Raw genomic sequence first — 19,390 nt, 5'->3', positions numbered from 1 at the left:
TTCAACCTCCAACCCACCAAAGCGAGTCTTCCTCTCTGTTCCCCCAAAACCACCAGCCAAGGCTCGTGCCTTCCACCAAGCGGTTCCCTCGCTTCTTCAAGCAGGAGTCATAGTACCGATTCCCACGGCCGGGCGCTTCCGAGGGTTCTACTCCAATCTATTCGTAGTCCCCAAGAAAGGAGGCAGCGTACGGCCCATACTGGACCTAAAACAACTCAACAAATATGTACGGGTTCGTCACTTCCGCTGGAGTCCCCTTCGGTCATCATTGCGTCCATGGAGAAGGGAGAATATTTCGCCTTCATAGAAATACAAGACGCATACCTGCATATACCGATTGCACCTGCTCGTCAGAGTTTCCTCAGGTTCGCAATTGACCAGGACCACTACCAGTTCGTGGCTCTTCCGTTCGGACTCGCCACAGCTCCCAGAGTGTTTACCAAGATCATGGCAGCCACCATGGACGTCCTGCACTCCAGAGGCATAGTAGTCGTTCCATACCTGGACGATCTACTCATTAAGGCTCCTACTTTCAAGGACTGCGAGCTCAGCGTCTCAATCACAATCGACACTGAGTCGCATGGGCTGGTTAATTAACCTACAAAGGTCATCACCAACCCTGAGTCTGTCTCTGACCTTCCTGGGAATGCTATACAACACCTTCAGGGGTCTAGTGCTCTTTCCCAGGCACAAGGCACTGGCTCTCCACCTAGCAGTTCGCATCCTCTTCCGCAAACCCCCTGGATCTCTCCGGTTTGCCATGAGTCCTCAGCAGGATGGGGGCAGCAATAGAAGCGGTCCTAATTTGGCCCAGTTTCACCTCAGGCCTCTCCAACTAGCCATTCTCATGTCCTGGGACAGGAATCCCTTTCTCTCTCGACAGGGAGTTCCGGCTAACGTCGTCAACCAAGAGGTCCCTGCACTGGTGGCTCAAGCCAACCTCGCTAGCAAAGGGGAAATCCTTTCTCACAGGTCAGTGGAAGGTTCTGACCACCGATGCGAGCCTGACGGGTTGGGGTGCTGTGCACCTACACCACAGGGCACAGGGCAAGTGGTCCCCAGTGGAAGCGATCATGCCCATCAACATCCTGGGAATTCGTGCCATCCTCCTGGCATTGAGGGCCTTCCATCACTTACTGGCAGCCTCTCACATCAGAATACAATCGGACAATGCCACCACTGTGGCATATGTGAATCACTAAGGGGGAACCCGCAGTACCCAGGCGATGCGAGAAGTGTCACACATCCTCCATTGGGTGAAGGACACAGGTTCGGTTCTCTCGGCGGTCCACATTCCGGGTGTGGACAACTGGAAAGCAGACTTCCTCAGACGACAAGGAATAGATTCGGGAGAGTGGTCTCTCCATCCCGAAATTTTTCGTCAGATCTGCCATCGCTGGGGGACCCCAGATGTGGACTAAATGGCATCCCACTTCAATGCCAAGGTCTCCAACTTCATGGCCAGAACACACGATCCGCAGTCGCTCGGAGCAGACGCTCTGGTTCAGGACTGGACCCAGTTCCAGCCTCTGTACATTTTTCCACCTCTCCCTCTGTTATCCAGAGTGGTGAGGAAGATCAAGCAAGATGGAGTTCCAACCATCTTAATCGCACCGGTCTGGCCCAGACGTACATGGTACGCCGACGTCGTACAACTTTCAGCAGACGCCCCCCTGGCACCTCCCTGACCGCCCGAATCTTCTATCACAAGGCCCGTTCTACCACCAGAACTCAGGGGCTCTTAATTTGACGGCATGGCCCTTGAAACCTGGGTTCTAACCCAGGCAGGGCTCTCGACGGACGTCATTAAGACCATGATCGGCACGGAAGCCAGCCTCTGCCAAGATCTATGACCGTACCTGGAAAGTTCTCTTTACCTGGTGTGAATCTCGCGGCCAGACCCCATTCCCTTCTTCCCTCCCCGAACTACCTGTTTTTTTTTTCTCCAATCGGGTCTGGAGGCTAGGCTGTCCCTGGGCTCGCCTAAAGGTACCGTCACACTAGGCGATATCGCCAGCAATCCGTGACGTTGCAGCGACCTGGATGGCGATATCGCTGTATTTGACACGCAGCAGCGATCTGGATCCCGCTGTGAAATTGCTGGTCGCTGCTGGAAGGTCTGCACATTATTTGGTCGCTAGGTCGCCGTGTATCGCCGTGTTTGACAGCAAAAGCGACGATACCAGCGATATTTTACACTGGTAACCAGGGTAAACATCGGGTTACTAAGCGCAGGGCCGCGCTTAGTTACCCGATGTTTACCCTGGTTACCAGCGTAAAAGTTAAAAAAACAAACAGTACATACTCACCTGCGCGTCCCCCAGCCTCTGCTTCCTGACACTGACTGAGCGCCGGCCCTAAACTGAAAGTGAAAGCAACAGCGGTGACGTCACCGCTCTGCTGTTAGGGCCGGATCTCAGTCAGCGTCAGGATGCAGAGGCTGGGGGACGCGCAGGTGAGCATGTACTGTTTGTTTTTTTAACTTTTACGCTGGTAACCAGGGTAAACATCGGGTTACTAAGCGCGGCCCTGCGCTTAGCAACCCGATGTTTACCCTGGTTACCCGGGGACCTCGGCATCGCTGGTCGCTGGAGAGCGGTCTGTGTGACAGCTCTCCAGCGACCACACAGCGACGCTGCAGCGATCGGCATTGCTGTCGCTATCGCTGCAGCGTCGCTTAGTGTGACGGTACCTTAAGAGCCAGGTGTCAGCCCTCTCAGTGCTTTTTTTTTTCAAAGGCGCATTGCTACCAAGCTGCGAGTAAGTACTTTTCCTCAGGGGTTTCCCGATTGGTTCCCCCCTACAGACGACCACTAGAAACGTGGGACCTCAACCTGGTCCTGACAGCATTGCAGGAACCACGCTTCGAACCCCTTAAGGAGGTCCCGCTCTGCCTTCTCTCCCAGAAGGTGTTTTTTTTTCCTGGTGGCAATCACCTCGCTACGCAGGGTGTCTGAACTGTCAGCACTCTCCTGCAAACGGCCCTTCCTGGTTTTTCACCAGGACAAGGTTGTTCTCCGTACGGTCCCATCCTTCCTTCCGAAGGTTGTGTCCAACTTCCACCTTAATGAGGAAATTTCTCTGCCTTCCCTTTGTCTGGTCCCGGTTCATAGAGTGGAGAGGGCTCTGCATGCGCTTGACCTTGTCAGGGCATTGCGTATATATGTGACTAGGACTGCGTCCTTCCGGAGGTCTGATCCCTTTTCCTTCTTCCGGAAGGCGGCCGCTAGGGTCTTCCAAAGCTACCCTTGCCAGGAAGATCACATCCACCATACAAGAGGCCTACCGCCTTAAAGGTAAGGTACCGCGTTTGTAGATCATTAATAAATCACTGTAATGTAGCATAACATGCTGCTATAACCAAGTTTTAAATGCATGTGAAACAGATTTCGTGTGTTATATGTGTTTAAAGAAGGAACTGGGGGCTGACATCTTGGTTTTGCAGCAGTAGCAGGGCACTAACAGTGTCATTTTACAGCACCCCATGGACATAGGAGATAATAGACCGGCGCAGACCCTATCTTTAACATTGGAGAGGTGTTAGCAGTGAGCTGGGCACGCCTCTGTGGGCAGCACAACTCACTGCTGTAGGTGTGACTAGCAGCCATTTTATTATAGCCCAGTGCTCTCTGCCCAGCTCCACTTACTCTCTATCACAGGAGAGACGTGCACTGCTCCTCTGTACTCCAGGCACTGGGCAGACATCCTCTGCCCCTCACAGGCTGCCCTGTGTGCTTCTCCTGCTGTGTCTCCGCCTCCCCCCTCACACACAGACCCTCATTCACAGCCTGCAGAGAGAGGTGACACCTGACACCTGTCTCTGCCATACAATGTATCTCTCCCCTCCCTCCACAATGCCTGGCCATTCACTGCAGACCTGGAGCTCCTTCTTATCTTACTGAGGGATGAGTCACAGACAGCTCTGCACAGACAATGCTGCTCCATACACACCACATAAACTAACTGTGCTCCTGATGCAGTAACTGCTGGTGATAGCAGATCACAGGGCAGTCACACACAAAATGGCTCTGCCCTGTGATGCTGCTCTTCATTCTGCCCCAGGGATATTAGACCACCCAAAAGGGGAGGGAAATGCTGATGTCAGCAGTTACTGCCCAGATTTTCCAGCTAACAGTAAAGCTGGTAAGTCTTACTATAGCTGCTTGAGGTCTAAAACGGAAAATGCTCCCCCTAGTGGTCAATATATATATTTGTAAGAAAATATATAATATTTTTCATATAGAAATGTTTGCAAGCAGTGCAAACATTGCATTAATACATTTTATTTACTATTTTAAGCTTAATTTCACAAAAAAACAAACTACAAGAAAACTGGTGGCACCTTCCCTTTAAGAATTCTCCTCTTCTAGCCGGTATTACGGCACACTCTACACGGGCAGTAGGGGCCTCCTGGGCCATTCTGCTCCAGGCTTCGGCACAACAAGTGTGTAAGGCGGCCACTTGGACTAGCCCACACTCGTTTACTAAACACTACAGGGTTCATACCCAGTCCTCAGCGGAAGCGAGCCTGGGTAGATGTGTTCTGCAGGCGGCGGTGCCCCAAGTATAGGGGCCTGTTTGCACAATATTCGTCCATTGCTTCCCACCCAGGGACTGCTTTAGGACGTCCCATGGTCCTGTGTCCCCCAATGAGGCGACAGAGTAAAGGAGATTTTTGTGTACTCACCGTAAAAATCTCTTTCTCTTAGCCTCTAATTGGGGGACACAGCTCCCACCCTGTTGCCCTTTTCGGGCCGTTGTTACTGTTGAGTTCTCATATTGTTCTTTGAGCTCGTACATAGTGGCCTTCTTATAGGCATGTCTATGTCATTCATGTTACGTTCCTCCTACTGCTTTTGCACAAAACTGGAGAAGGCTGACGCCGTCCAGAGGGGTATACTGCAGAGGAGGAGCCATGGTTAATCTTTTTCAGATTATGCATAGTGTCGTCTCCTAGTGGACAGCAGCATAACACCCATGGTCCTGTGTCCCCCAATTAGAGGCTAAGAGAGAGAGATTTTAAGGTGAGTACACAAAAATCTCCTTTTTCATATCTTATACTGCACAGCTGAGCTATTAAGAATGGGTGGTCCAGTAGTGGACAACCTCTATTACTGCTCATTTACTAGCTGTTAAAAAGAGTAACTAAAACCTAAACCTAGCCGTGTGATATTAGATAAGTTTATTAGCTGCTTCTTAGTGTCCAGTTCAGGAAGCTGACATATTGGATTTTTCCTATATAGAACTGAGCCCATTTCTGTCTCAGACTTGGAAGCCATACTGGCCTTAAATTTGGAAAGAAAGTCCCTGATGTCAGGAGTGATCCAATATGACAGGCAGACGCAAGGACGACTAAAGCAGCTCTTCACAGTGAACCAAACTGCTCCCAAAATTTCAACTTCTTGGATTCCTCTGATTTTAAATAGTTGGACTGGGACAATGTGGTTAATTCCAATTTTTAGGATTTCAGTGGGGTTCAGTCCTGATTCCCTTTACCATGACTGTTCGTTTCCTAGCTGTAACACCATAATGTACTGTTTAAAGTAGTTTCCACCAGAGTAAAACAACCCAGCATATATGGACACATCTCCACCCATCCTTTTACTGTTTCCTTTTTTTATTTTATCACTTTTCTGTTGATTCTTTTTCAGGCGGAGTATTCTACACTTCTGAAACCAGTGATGCAGCCAGGCCACACTACTTTACCTCCTGGGCTACCATTCTTCATGCTACCTCTCTGTGGCTTAGCGCCACTGGTTTCCTACCTGCAGACCCAGATGATGCTGGCAGCCGACTTTCCCGTCCTGTCACTCCGACTACTATGGGACAGGAGCGCAGCAACAAGACTCCGACCAAGTCTCCAGAAAATCTAAACTCGGAAAGATTTCATTTAATTCTTGGTATATGGTTAATGTACTAATTAGCTGTAGGAATTATATGGCTACACACTATTTACTTTCTTACGTTTGGACAGTTTTGAGCCCTACTTAGGTCAACCATTAAATGGAAATTGTACTTTCAAGAAATTTTGCATAAATCAATTTTACAAGAAATATAAGAAACTTTGTATATCTTATCAGAGATATCTGCTTACATATCCAATTTTTCCCCTACCCCTTAACTTCTCTCCTACTCTGATGAAAAACAGTTCAAATGCATCCTGCTTATACAAGATTGATTGTTAGCTCACTGTGGTGTTGTGCCACAGCCCATTATCCTCTATGGGGAAGGGATGGTGTGAGTGGGAGAGAGAGATACTGAAAGATTGTGCTGAGCTTTCTAACAACTCTTTGACCTCCAGTGCTGGATTCACATCTACACTGGTGACTACTGCTGTATAATATCCTCCATGCTGCTTGCCTTTGTTTGCTTAAAAAAAGAAAGAAGAATAAATGAAGAGTAGGAATCCTTCTCTGCGCTGTGATGTGAATGGGTAGATATGACTACTACTAGTCGCCTCCCAAAAGCTCAGGGTGGATTGCAAATTAGAGATAGTCTGCAGAGAGGGAAACTGTTGAAAATGCAGGATAGAAGTCATAGAATTCTCAAAAACAGTGTTATTCTTCATGCTCACATAGGACAGTTTATTCCGAAAACATACACGAAGGTACAGTTTCTCTTATAAAGCTTCGATTAGATCGATTTTTCATTCATGCGCCTAAACAGAAGTTGCTGAACCCTCCAGAAAACTATTAACTGTATTAATACTGCACACACTGGACAAAGCTTTGATCAAAAGCTAAAATCAAGCCAATACAACATAAGAGACTTGCATTGCTGTATAATGATGTAATATGATTACATTGTTCTAGGGCGTGTGTAACTCATGAACCCTCCTATAGTAGAGACATCCCTGAACCGATAATCTTATAAATGTGCCCCTACTGTGTAATGGCTGTGTCTGACCGTACAGGAACATGGTCTGATCATACCACAGCTCCTGGGCAGGGGAGGAAACAAAAAGTATGGTTGTGAAGTTTTATGGAGAACTATGACTGTTATTTCAGGAGAACTTGCAGCAGAATGTCTGTTGGCCCCTAGCTCCTCCCGCCTGTCACCATATAATCTTATATGCACCAACTGTCCTCTCCTATCTCAGTAATGGGGAAATCTGTCTTTACGGAATACAATTCATGAATTGAGAATAAATGATCAGTGATCAGAAGGAGGAGAAAAAAGCAGATTTGTGTGATAAGATCTCTCACAAAGTTGCTTATTTTCCTGTGTATTATCGATTTATGAAATAAAAATGAAAACGGTTTCTTCTTGTATTTTCAATAAAAAATAGTTATGCGATTTGAGCGTGGGGATGGATTAACGCTTTCATTATTAAGTATGCCTTAATAAGGCTAAAAGTCATGATATTCTAATTATAAGGACCTATTTGGGTCCTTGCTGGTGTCTTTGCCACCCTGACTTTCCTGCGTACAGCGGTGTCTCCCCTCGTGGATCTGAAGCAAACAATAGATGGACAATATAATAACCCTCTTACACCATTCGCACATAAATTTTAGTTCTTCAATGTAGATAGATACAAATTACGGTATGTGGTTGGTAATTTAAGGGTTATTAGTCAAATATAAATTATCTCTATCCGAAAGATAGGAGGTAACTTGCTGATCAGTGAGGGTCCGACTAATTGGACCCCGACATTCCTGATTTCTGAGCCCTGGAACCTCCCAGAACAGAGGTGCACAAGCTCTGCCTCCAATTTATTCATTGCTAATGGGACTGCTGGAAATGGCTTTCACTGGCTATTAGTGATGAGCGAATACATTTGTTACTCCAGATTTCTCGAGCATGCTCGGGGGTCCTCTGAGTATTTTTTAGTGCTCGGAGATTTAGTTTTTCTTGCCGCAGCTGAATGATTTACATCTGTTAGCCAGCATAAGTACATGTGGGGGTTGCCTGGTTGCTAGTTAATCCCCACATGTACTTATGCTGGCTAACAGATGTAAATCATTCAGCTGCGGCAATAAAAACTAAAACTCCGAGCACTAAAAAATACTCGGAGGACCCCCGAGCATGCTCGGGAAATCTCGAGTAACGAGTATATTGGCTCATCACTACTGGCTATCCCACCCACAATGAATAGGGCAGAGGTCGAGCATGTGCATCCCCCCATTCAAGACAGTGCGGCGGAATCCCGATCTCGTGGTTCTAGAGCCTGATCTCTGGGAGTCCCAGCACTCATCACGATATCCCCGATGCTATGGATATGGAACACTTATCCATAGGGTATACTCGTTTTTTTGGTGTTTTTTTTAGAATAACCCTTACAGAAGAGGAATAAATTATTCACACTGATCTGAGATGATTACAAACATTTAATTTTTTTTTTAATTCAACTTTTTTTTTTTCTAGGAATTTGTGTTGAATTTCTCTGTTGCCTCCCTGTGGATGCCCCTATGGAGAGAATCGCTGCTTGTCTGCGGGCTATGAAGGCGTTACTTGGAGGTGTCTGGCCTAGGGCACATGTAGGGGCTGATCAGGTAAATGTTGACCCCATGTTAGCGGAGCCGGAGGGTGCGGAAATGCATCACTAAGGGGGAGCCTCTTGTATAGTGTCTGGTGGAAGCATTCTTACTCTTGCAGCCGCCCGCACGGACGTGCTGCAGCCTGTGTTTACTGTATTGTGTAATCTAAACATTTTAGTGCAATAATAAATTGCGTTGTGTAAGTACTAATTAAGTTTTTATACACTTTTTAAAGTAAATTTGGGCACAGTTTTTTACACAAATGCAGAAGTTAATAAGCCTGTATTGATGGATGAGACCAAAGCACAACTTCAAAGTTTTGAAAACTTATGCACATTCTGGCCATCCGCTGGGTGCACCGCTCCTGCTCACTGAATGGTAACCTCACCACGTCTGGAGAGTCCGGCGCATGGATCCGGCTGTAATTACCTACACCACCCATTGTGCAGGAGCAACTGCACCAACATAAGCACCCTGCCATATGACCCAATGGAGATTTCTCATAATATGGAGCTGCTATAGTTGTGCGTTTGCCTTTTCATGGATTTTCATTGGGCTCTCCTGTACTTGTATTTCTCAGGCACTTGCTATTGAGTTGATTTCCGTATTGCACCGATTACTACTAATGCGAGAATCTTCAGAAATACAATTGCTGGCTTTGGAAGTTGGGAAACAAATCTTGAGTGCAGCTAAGGAACATGTACAAGAGAGGAGGAGGAGCGCAGAAGGTAAGTATTTAAAGGGGTTGTCTCCACTTCTTAAATAGGGAGAATTGTAAAGTGCTTGTAATAAAATAAACTAGCAACTTTGCAAATTACCTTCTATTGAAAGTCATCTCCGTGCTCAAGAAAGGAGGAATTTTTAATGTTCTAGTGTACAGCTCGTTCCATAGATTACCGTCCACCTTTCAGTCTGAGTGGCCAGCTACCTAGGGAAGGAGCTGCTCTGAAGCTGGCCAGATCACTGGATCTGAAGAGCTTCGATCCAGCTGTGCTTGTCCTGTGCTGCAGAGGCCTATGCTAGCAACCTAGGAGACAGCACAGTTTGGACCAATGGTGAAACCATGCCGCTGGTCCGAAAAGTCAATCTTTAAGAGCTCACCAGCCCAGGCAAAGCAGGAACCCAGGGTCCAGGAGCGGTGTGCTCCTGAAGATAGAGGGTTACAACAATCATCTGTGCCAGGTTGGGCCACTGTAGAGAGGGTGATCATTAACTCAAAGAAAAAAAATAATCTGTGTAACACTTGATGTTTGATTTCCTCCATTTTTCCTTAGTTGACGATGGAGCAGAAGAGAAGGAAACCTTACCAGAGTTTGGAGAGGGTCACGACACCGGAGGCTTAGTGACTGGCCGCTCTCTGGTACTTGCTGCACTGGAGCTGTGCCTTTGTATCCTCATCAGACAGCTACCCGAGCTCAGTCCTCGCCTTTCAGGGAGCATTACCGGGAGACATGCCTCAAGACCGCCTCTGTCTCATGATTCCAGTTTGCTGATTTCTGCCTCTCTGACTATTCTAGCTGAGCTGCCTTCCCTCTGTTCTCCAGAAGGTGAGTGAAAATAATTGCTGATCTCTGATGCCTATCTAAGCCATCCGCCCCTGGGGAAGCACATAATTATGGGCTCTACCCCTAGAGCATGTTACACGGCTGTAGTAGACGAACATCCATGATGCCCTTAGGCTGACGATCGCTGCAAATATTCTGCAGCCCTTAGAGAAGCTGAAGGACAGCTGCGAGGGATATGATTTACTTGCAGATTTTTTGCTATAATTGAAAATTTCTTTTGACTAAGCAACATGTAGGACAATGTTCAGGCTCTGCTGCAATCCTTTAAGGGGTTGACCACTTTTAAGAAATCCTTATTTTCGGCCCCGTTTGATCTATAAAAAAAAACAAACTTTGCTTAACTGACCACTCCCTGGTCCACTGGCAAGTCCTGCTGCTGCATATAGTGTCTGGCACTGACTGCAGTGCTGACATCACATCAGCAGCCAATCCTTTAGCTCTGCCAGTGTATGTGGAGCACCCAGCTCACTGATTGGCTGTCAATGGGACGTCAGCGCCAGATACCAGGAGCAGAGGTGGAGACTATCTGGTGAACCGGGGGACGGTGAGTACAGCCCCATTTTTTTTTTTTTTTTAATTCCAAGCTGCACAAGTGGGCAAAAATTTCATGACAACCCCTTGATGGTCTAGAGAGAGATACTATGGGATGTGATAATTGTGTATTATCTTTCCTTCTACAGGCAGTGTGTCAGTCCTCCCCACTCTGCTATACCTCGTGGTGGGTGTTTTGCAGCACACAGCTGAAAAAAACCCTGATGGGCGACTATCCCTCGCTTTAACCTCTGCTCTGCAAGCCCTAAAAGCTATTGTGTCATCCCCAATGTCTCGTGTAGAGAAGAGCAGAGCCTCGTGGACCAGTCTTTTACACAGTTCTGCATCCTCCATGCTTCAGTCCTGGGATTCAGGTATGCTTTTTTTATAGAGACTAACCAAATCTTCCTATTAATGACCCTTCCTGTAATGACAATTGTTTGTCATCTTACCCTAGATGGCGAAAAAGACAGGATTGCCCTGCTGACGGCTATAACAATATTCCTCCTATCTGCTAATCCCGAGGTCATGTCTGAACCAGGACTGCAGAATGCCTGTCTGCAGAGATTCCATTACAGCGTGGACAGCAAGGACCCTAATGTGAGCTTTGGCAGGGGGACAAGGGACCTTCCTAGAAGACCGAGCTGGGGAGGAATGGGCAACGCTAGCATTGAAAAAGACAAACAATCTTGGTCTGATTTAAAATAAAAAATTTAAAAAAAAAGTCCTACAATAAAATTAGATTTATTTCAATAGAGCCATAGATAGAAAGTAACAATGTCATGTCAGGCACCATTTTTATTATTATTTGTTTTCATTTTAGGAGCAGTTAAAATGCTACAGGCTGATTTTGTCCATTTTCCAACATCCTGCTCATGATGTTGTTGGCCTGTACATTTGTGACTTGGCACCTCGAGTTGTTCGTCACCTAAGTCGTGCCGATAGCAGAAGACCTCAAAGCCATGCTGAGCTTTCAGTCCTGCAGGAAGGCGTGCGGCTCCTTCAGGCTCTTATCGCTGCCAGCGAGGAACAGAATCGTAAGTCTCACATCTGTGTTGGAGAGAATTTTAGAGATTTGTTATTTATTTATTTTATTTTTTTTTTTTTTTAGAAGTTATACTAAGTAAGTAGAACTTTTTTTTATTAGTAGAACAGACCACATAAACATTGAACGTGCAGGAAAAGAGTCTACAAAGGCTGATCAAGTAAAAATGAAACCCAGTTGAAAAAGTTTTGTAATGAAACCATATCGCAAAATGATTTTTATCCCAAAATACATGTATTTACGTAGAAAAAAAAATTACCCCAAAAGTGGACAGCTTATTTTAATACTTTTGGACCTCCCATAAGGAGTATATACTTCTTGGTGGTCTAAAATGTTAATGCAGTGAAATCTTCCTGGAGATCATGCAGCTGTGAAGGCAGGGAGCGGACTATCAGTCACAGCCGGACTCCTCACAGAGCAGGTAAACTTAATTTATTATCATGTGTACCTTCTCCATAGCTGTATACACAGCGCTCAACCAGCACTCACTTGTGTTTACAGGTTAGGAAGCACTGACAGTGCTTCCTTCTCTGGACCCAATGATGGAACAGAACTACTGGGTCCTAGGAGCTGCAGTCAGCTCTGCTATGCTGGCAGGAGGCTCAAATTTCCCTATAACTTAGGCAATCCTCAATGAAAAGAACATATTAATATATTAACCCCTAAGATATATAAAGATCTTATTGGGGCACCGTGTGTAAAATAAATAAAATAAGAATTAATAAGCAAAAATGAATGTAACAATAAATAAATTTAAAAAGCAAGAAAAACTAAAAAGAAACGCATCCTTGTCATTCCCCCAACGAACAAGAAAAATAAATATGTCTAATATATAAATAGTAAATGTATAATAAAGCCTGAAAGTGTGCCAGGTCAGGAATGGGGAAAAAATGTCCCGCTCCTGAATGGGACCAATTTTGGCAGCAACTGGAGCCCTGTATATGTATTATTTAAAACTTTTATCAAGTTATATATTTTTTTAATATATTTGCTAGGTGAAAGTTTGAGAAAATCACTTTGTCATTTGGTTCCGCAGGACCTCCCATTGTTTCCATGGTTTTGCATCTACTCATCTCCTTTCTTTTGGATGAGAATACTCTCAGTTCTGCCTCTCAGTGCTCCAGAGCTCTCCATGACTTTGGCTTGCAAAGCCTCACACAGTTCGGGGCCAGCCACCCTGACCAGTTCCGTCATCTAATGAGTTCTTCCACAACACTACGTTCTCGCCTAGAAGCTGCTCTGCGGGGCAATCAGGAAAGCCTCAAACCCAAACCTCGTACTGCCAGGGGAGGAGGACAGGGGTCCCCAAGCATCCAGCTCAAGACAAACTTTCTGTGAAACCTTTTGTGAAGTTGCACCACTCCACTCCTTGCAGCCTTAATACTTGGTCACAGCTTTTACATTTACTATCAGAAGTGCCTGTTATATCAAGATGTTGCGCAGGCCTTTCTATTAATGAAAGGAATGAAGGTTTTCCTGTATGTTATTGTGTCTCCATGATCTAATGCCTTAACAAACTGGTTCTTAGTTATTTAATGGAACCGCCACTGACACAGTGGTTTGACATTGATTTATAAAATAGAAGCTTCATCTTAAAAAAAAAAACAACAAACACGCAGAAACAAATTCAGTACTAACATAAAGCGAATGTAGAAGAGTCATAAATGTGCATATGAAGTAGGGGCCCGGGGGTAAGGCTATGTGCACACGTAGGAAAAGAGGTGCAGAATTTTCTGCACAATATCCACATCTCCTAGCAGAATCCACAGCCGTGGATTTGCCGCGGTTTTTATTCGGATTTTCTGCGGTTTTTGCCACTGCGGATTTTTATCATGGAGGGGTGCAGAAACGCTGCAGATCCGCACAAAAGAAGTGACATGCACTTCATTGAAAATCCGCAGCAATTCCGCACTGATTTTTCCGCACCATCTGCACAGTTTTTTTTTCCCCATTGAATAATATTGTACTGTACATCACAGTGCGGATCTGCAGCGTATCTGCACGAAAAAATCCGCTGCAGATCCGCAGCAAATCCGCATCGTGTGCACATAGCCTAAGGGAGCAGTACAAGGCGTCGTTTCACAAACTGGTGCAAGGTAATGAAAGGAAGAACAGGCGACAAAGTTGGTTTGGATTCATTCTCCCCAGAATTCGGAGCTGTGCCTCTGCTTTGAACTTGGTAGCACTTTTCCAATGTCCTATATACATGTAATAAGCTTCTGTATAAGGGGCACATACACAAATCCTCACAGTCCAGGCGGCTACATGTTGAAGGATTAATACAAAGTTTCTGTTTTGCACTGCTGTACCGAATACTGTGTTGGTTTTAGTTGCATCACTACTACTTTTACAATTTTTTTACTGCAATACTTTCCCAACTACATTTTATGGTTTCTTATACTTTAATTTCTAAGTTACCTAGTACCTTAACACTTTTAGCTACCTACAAATGCCTTGATAAAGTTATGTTGTGTCTGTAATAGTCCTATTGACTTAAAGGGTATTGCCATCTCCAAGATCCTATCCTAATGTGTAGTAGGTGTAATAATAATAATAGAAAATACCGCCAATAAAAAAGGTGGCACAATTCTTCTGATTAGTTATGTTGCTTACTTCGTGTATAGGGCATTGCAGTTGCTTAGAAATTCATGGTAATGGGCACTGATATTGTGACAGTTGTTAGTGGCCGTAACCATGGATACCTACCTACCTCAATGCCAGAACATGGGGTAAGTGACATAGCCAATCAGAAGAACTATACTACATTTCTAATTGGAGGTATTTGCTAATATTAATATTATTATACCTTCCACATATTGGGATAGGATCTTGGAGATGGGAAAACTCTTAACGTTAAAGTTTAATTTACAGTTCAGTAGGAGTTCTACCTTTCTGCAATGTTAGACTTGGCCACATTTCACATTGTGCAGCTTATGTGAAGTGTGACCATCTGAGCTAGACTTTGGGGCTGTGGCCATAAAAGCATTTGCAGCTCTGGTTATGAGTTGTGGGCACTGTACAAGGAGCTGTGCCCCTTTTACTTCTGCAGTCTGTGAGCGCACGGTCCTCATCTGATGTCATCCACTGACCTGTCAGTAAGTCTGTTTACTGTATCTGTGAAATATATCTTCATGACCTTTTTAACTAGTTTTATGTTTTTGGTCAAGTTAATCACAGTGATATAGTACAAACCACATGAAGATGTTGCAAATGAGTGCTCCAAGTGGGTTCAAAATATATCTCTAGCAAAGAGAGGAACAGCTGTTTACAGATCTTATTTCAGATGTCGCTGGCTCGGTTTTTCAAAATGAATACTCAGGTTTGTACTTTTATGAATAATAGGTTATGAGACTAATTGGCTTTAGATACAACAGAAGGGCTAATTTACACAATAGTATAGTGGATATATTCTCTTGTCCTATTATTGCATAAAGTCCAGGCCCAACTAAAGAGCTCTTGATCATAAAAGCTTTAAAGGCACATTTGAGGCTCTTGGTTAAGGTCACAAAACTTGTGGTTGGGCCTCGACTTGGAGCCCATTTCAGAAAAGAAAGTTGGGCCACTTTAGAGTCCTGTGAATTAGTCTTATAGCGGTGTTCTCATGTTGTTGAATTGCTTGAATTAGCATGAAAATACCAAGGAGAAGTAGATAATACTTGGAGAGGTATGACCTCCTAACATCTCAGTCAGCTCTCTCCAGGCCATTGACTTGTGTCCCCGTCGGTCCATACATCTGAAATCCCCTGCAAAAATGGGGCCCGGATACATGTGTTGATGGGGCCATAGACTGTAATGGTGACAGCAAAGTGAATTTGCCCTCTGCCATACACTTTTTTTTTTTAAGGCGTGTACGCCTACAAGGAGGTGTACACTCTAGAAAAAAAAGTGCACAGCATAGCGCACGTTCGCTTTGCCGTCACTAGTAGTGTGTATGACTTTGTCGACGCATGCCCCGACGGGAACACAGAACGCAAAGAGAATGCACCCTTAGCTAATCACCTTACTCATCCTTCTACTTGGCTCCTGACAGGACGCTTTATCAGTCTTGTAGAATAACAGTCACTCGAACCCCAGCATTGGCACTTTTCACAGCAGTTTTTTTTTATAACAGCTCTCACTTTCTTGAGCCAAGTTCTGGTTCAAACATGTTATATCTTTACGTAATTATAGTGATAATAATGTAGACTCAGAACAAGAACTGACAGATAATAATGTGTAGTAACAGAAAGTAGCTTCTCATTAGCACTATCACAAAAGGAAGAGTGCCCTCCCTGCCAGCAACCAGGAAGGAAGGAGACTACAAGGCTAAAGGTACCGTCACACTAGGCGATATCGCCAGCAATCCGTGACGTTGCAGCGACCTGGATGGCGATATCGCTGTATTTGACACGCAGCAGCGATCTGGATCCCGCTGTGAAATTGCTGGTCGCTGCTAGAAGGTCTGCACATTATTTGGTCGCTAGGTCGCCGTGTATCGCCGTGTTTGACAGCAAAAGCGACGATACCAGCGATATTTTACACTGGTAACCAGGGTAAACATCGGGTTACTAAGCGCAGGGCCGCGCTTAGTAACCCGATGTTTACCCTGGTTACCAGCGTAAAAGTTAAAAAAACAAACAGTACATACTCACCTGCGCGTCCCCCAGCCTCTGCTTCCTGACACTAAAGCGCCGGCCCTAAACTGAAAGTGAAAGCAACAGCGGTGACGTCACCGCTGTGCTGTTAGGGCCGGAGCTCAGTCAGCGTCAGGATGCAGAGGCTGGGGGACGCGCAGGTGAGCATGTACTGTTTGTTTTTTTAACTTTTACGCTGGTAACCAGGGTAAACATCGGGTTACTAAGCGCGGCCCTGCGCTTAGCAACCCGATGTTTACCCTGGTTACCCGGGGACCTCGGCATCGCTGGTCGCTGGAGAGCGGTCTGTGTGACAGCTCTCCAGCGACCACACAGCGACGCTGCAGCGATCGGCATTGCTGTCGCTATCGCTGCAGCGTCGCTTAATGTGACGGTACCCTAAGTGTTGCTCAAGAGACACCTTAGAATACCCCTGTAACACCTCCTGAAGCTCGGCATGTTGACCTTGTGCTTTGTGCCACTTTGGTACAGAAAATGCAAACAGATTATTTGGCAAAAAAACAAACAAACAAAACAGGAGTGGATTCTAAAGTGACATGTTGTAAACTAGAACTGATTGACACCCATACAAAGTACAATAATGCTGCAGATGCTTGGCTGATGAGAATATTGAACATGTGCATCTAAGCTTATAATAAAATCTGTGAAAAGCTGTAGGTGGGATGCTGCTTGGTTGTCTCAATGTAGCGACAGAGGACGAGTAACAGAACAAAAAGGTAATGAAGATATTTCACAAAGATTTATGTGGACTTCAAACCCTTTTTTTTTCCTAAAATGAAGATGAATGTTAAATTGTCTCATGTTTTGAAATCTGTTTTATGCAAATATAAGATTGTAACGCGCAAAACAATAATGTTTCTAATTCTACTGTGAATTCACATGACATGAGTATTCAAAATAACTGTGATCTGTGCTTATTTTCTTACAATTTGAATCCTATGCTTCAATTGCACATTTTTAAAACGATTTTTTTCAGAATTAGCAACACTAGATGTAATGCCCGTCCTTTGTGTGTCTGTGTCTCACCTATCCTATCGTTTCTACAATTGTATGTGGTGTAAATATAATGCAGTATTAAATGTGAACGCGCTCCCGTGTCTGGGCGCTCCCGTGTCTGGGCGCTCCGGTGTCTGGGCGCTCCCATGTCTGGGGCTCCGGTGTCTGGGCGCTGCGGTGTCTGGGGCTCTGGTGTCTGGGCGCTGCAGTGTCTGGGCGCTGCAGTGTCTGGGCGCTGCAGTGTCTGGGCGCTGCAGTGTCTGGGCACTGCTGTGTCTGGGTACTGCTGTGTCTGGGTACTGCTGTGTCTGGGCACTGCGGTGTCTGGGTACTGCTGTGTCTGGGGCTCCGGTGTCTGGGCACTGCGGTGTCTGGGCTCCGGTGTCTGGGCGCTGCGGTGTCTAGGCACTGCCGCTATGAAGTTGTGCACTGTATTTTTCGTATTGATTTGTTTGTATTTTTATTCTTTTCGTACTGTAACACTGCCAGAATGATTGTTAAACAGACTCCTGATGTAGTTGGAAGATTCACATTTAAATAAAGGTGCATTAACATATGCAATTTGCCGTTTCTTTCTACAAGTCTGACTTCTGGCAAATCTAGGGGACATCTGTGTGCAGTTGGAAAGCCACAACACATGCGGGGATTGCCTGTCTGTTAGGCAATCCCTGCATATGTTGCGGCTTTCGAACAGTGGCGAGACATGCAGCTGTGGGGACTCGAACATAGTACCTGAGCATGCTCAGATAACACCTTATCCCAGTACATTCCCTCATCACTAATTGCTTGTTTTCTATAGAGACTACTCTATGCTTTAATGCAAAATAGTGGCACTATGCACAGGGAAATACACAAAAATAATAATAGTAATGTGCTGTGTCCAATATACAAGCATATACTGTACGTACTCTATGCATCGGCACATTGCGAATAATGAATACGTGAACTCCGCTATTGCGCAACATATATACAAGGAAAGTTACTTAGTAAACGTTTTTTGATAAAAAAAAATTGTTAAAAAACCCCCCATCCAACCCCTGCAACGTGACCTTAATATGGATGGTACCCAAGTCTGATGGCTCACCTTTCCATTTACCTGGACAGGAGCAGAGATGGGAACCAAGCTTAGTGCGTAATGAAACATATTTGGGAACGATGGATGGATAAGGGTGCACAGTCCAGGAGGAAGCCACCTCCACCCTCCCCAACTTATACTATGGAAAAAAGGGCCTGTAAACCAACACTAATACACTGTGATCAATGTACAAACACACATAACACTATTCAACATGCATTGCTTTACGCTTTTTAATAAAAAAAAATGTTAACTAAGTATCTCATGTTCTTTATGTATATAACAATAGCAGAGTTTGTATATCTATTAATTGTGATGTACTGATGCACAGTGCCTGTATGTTTTTGCATATTGGCCACAGCGCATTTGTGTACCTTCATGTTAATATAATACTGTTGGTGTGTGTCAAAGATGATAGCCAGGGGGTCACACTGAACCTGCGATGCTGTTACCTTTTTGTTAGGAACAATCCTCTGCTGTCCCCTGTGGTCAGGACAATTGACTGATTAACGGAGGAGGGCGCAGGCTGTTCCCACTAATAGGCAGTTTAATGGGAAACTAACAGTGAGCGTATGGTATATACACCTCCGATTCCAACACAAGTTATATACATACCCTGGTACGATCATTGCTAACTCCACAATAACCCAAGGAAGATTATTAGCTGCCAGCACTAGTCATTTCTAAGTCGATTGGATGCCTGCATATGGCTTTCAGGAGTGTGGTTTACAGAACAAAAGGAACAGAACTATTACATTTTATATTTACTCTAGAATGATAGGCAGTATTTATAAAAACTACAAAAGATTTTACAAATAAATAATAAGGGGAAAATACAATGCAGCATATACAATTACCGTATATACTTGAGTATAAGTCGACCCGAGAATAAGCTGAGGCACCTAATTTTGCCACGAAAAACTGGATATCTTTTTGACTGTAGTTTAAGCCGGGTATGCATTGTCCTCTCATCCCTATCCTGGTATGCATGGCTCCTCATCCCTGTCCTTGTATGCAAGGCTCCCCGTCCTTGTATGCATGGCTCTCCATCCCTGCCTTGTATGCAT

General features: G+C 45.0%; 1 protein-coding gene across 6 annotated transcripts in view; it reads left to right on the top strand.

Annotated features, from left to right (window-relative positions):
* Positions 1 to 13,212, top strand: part of HEATR5A (HEAT repeat containing 5A) — an 85,570-nt gene extending 72,358 nt beyond the window's left edge. For 5 of the 6 annotated variants that reach the window (XM_077261064.1, XM_077261044.1, XM_077261052.1 and 2 more), the window contains 8 exons: positions 5,652 to 5,900; positions 8,365 to 8,492; positions 9,058 to 9,205; positions 9,752 to 10,024; positions 10,723 to 10,947; positions 11,031 to 11,173; positions 11,397 to 11,610; positions 12,655 to 13,096. In XM_077261064.1, coding sequence (XP_077117179.1) covers positions 5,652 to 5,900; positions 8,365 to 8,492; positions 9,058 to 9,205; positions 9,752 to 10,024; positions 10,723 to 10,947; positions 11,031 to 11,173; positions 11,397 to 11,610; positions 12,655 to 12,956 — 1,682 coding nt within the window. In that variant the 3' untranslated portion in view covers positions 12,957 to 13,096. Of the gene's footprint in view, positions 1 to 5,651; positions 5,901 to 8,364; positions 8,493 to 9,057; positions 9,206 to 9,751; positions 10,025 to 10,722; positions 10,948 to 11,030; positions 11,174 to 11,396; positions 11,611 to 12,654 lie in introns of all 6 variants that reach the window. The other variant, XM_077261057.1, reaches the window with a different exon arrangement.
* Positions 13,213 to 19,390: the final 6,178 nt, after the last annotated feature.

The sequence above is a fragment of the Ranitomeya variabilis genome, chromosome 1 (assembly GCF_051348905.1).
Source record: "Ranitomeya variabilis isolate aRanVar5 chromosome 1, aRanVar5.hap1, whole genome shotgun sequence".
NCBI lineage: Eukaryota > Metazoa > Chordata > Amphibia > Anura > Dendrobatidae > Ranitomeya > Ranitomeya variabilis.
This window is presented reverse-complemented; position numbering and strand designations above follow the sequence as displayed.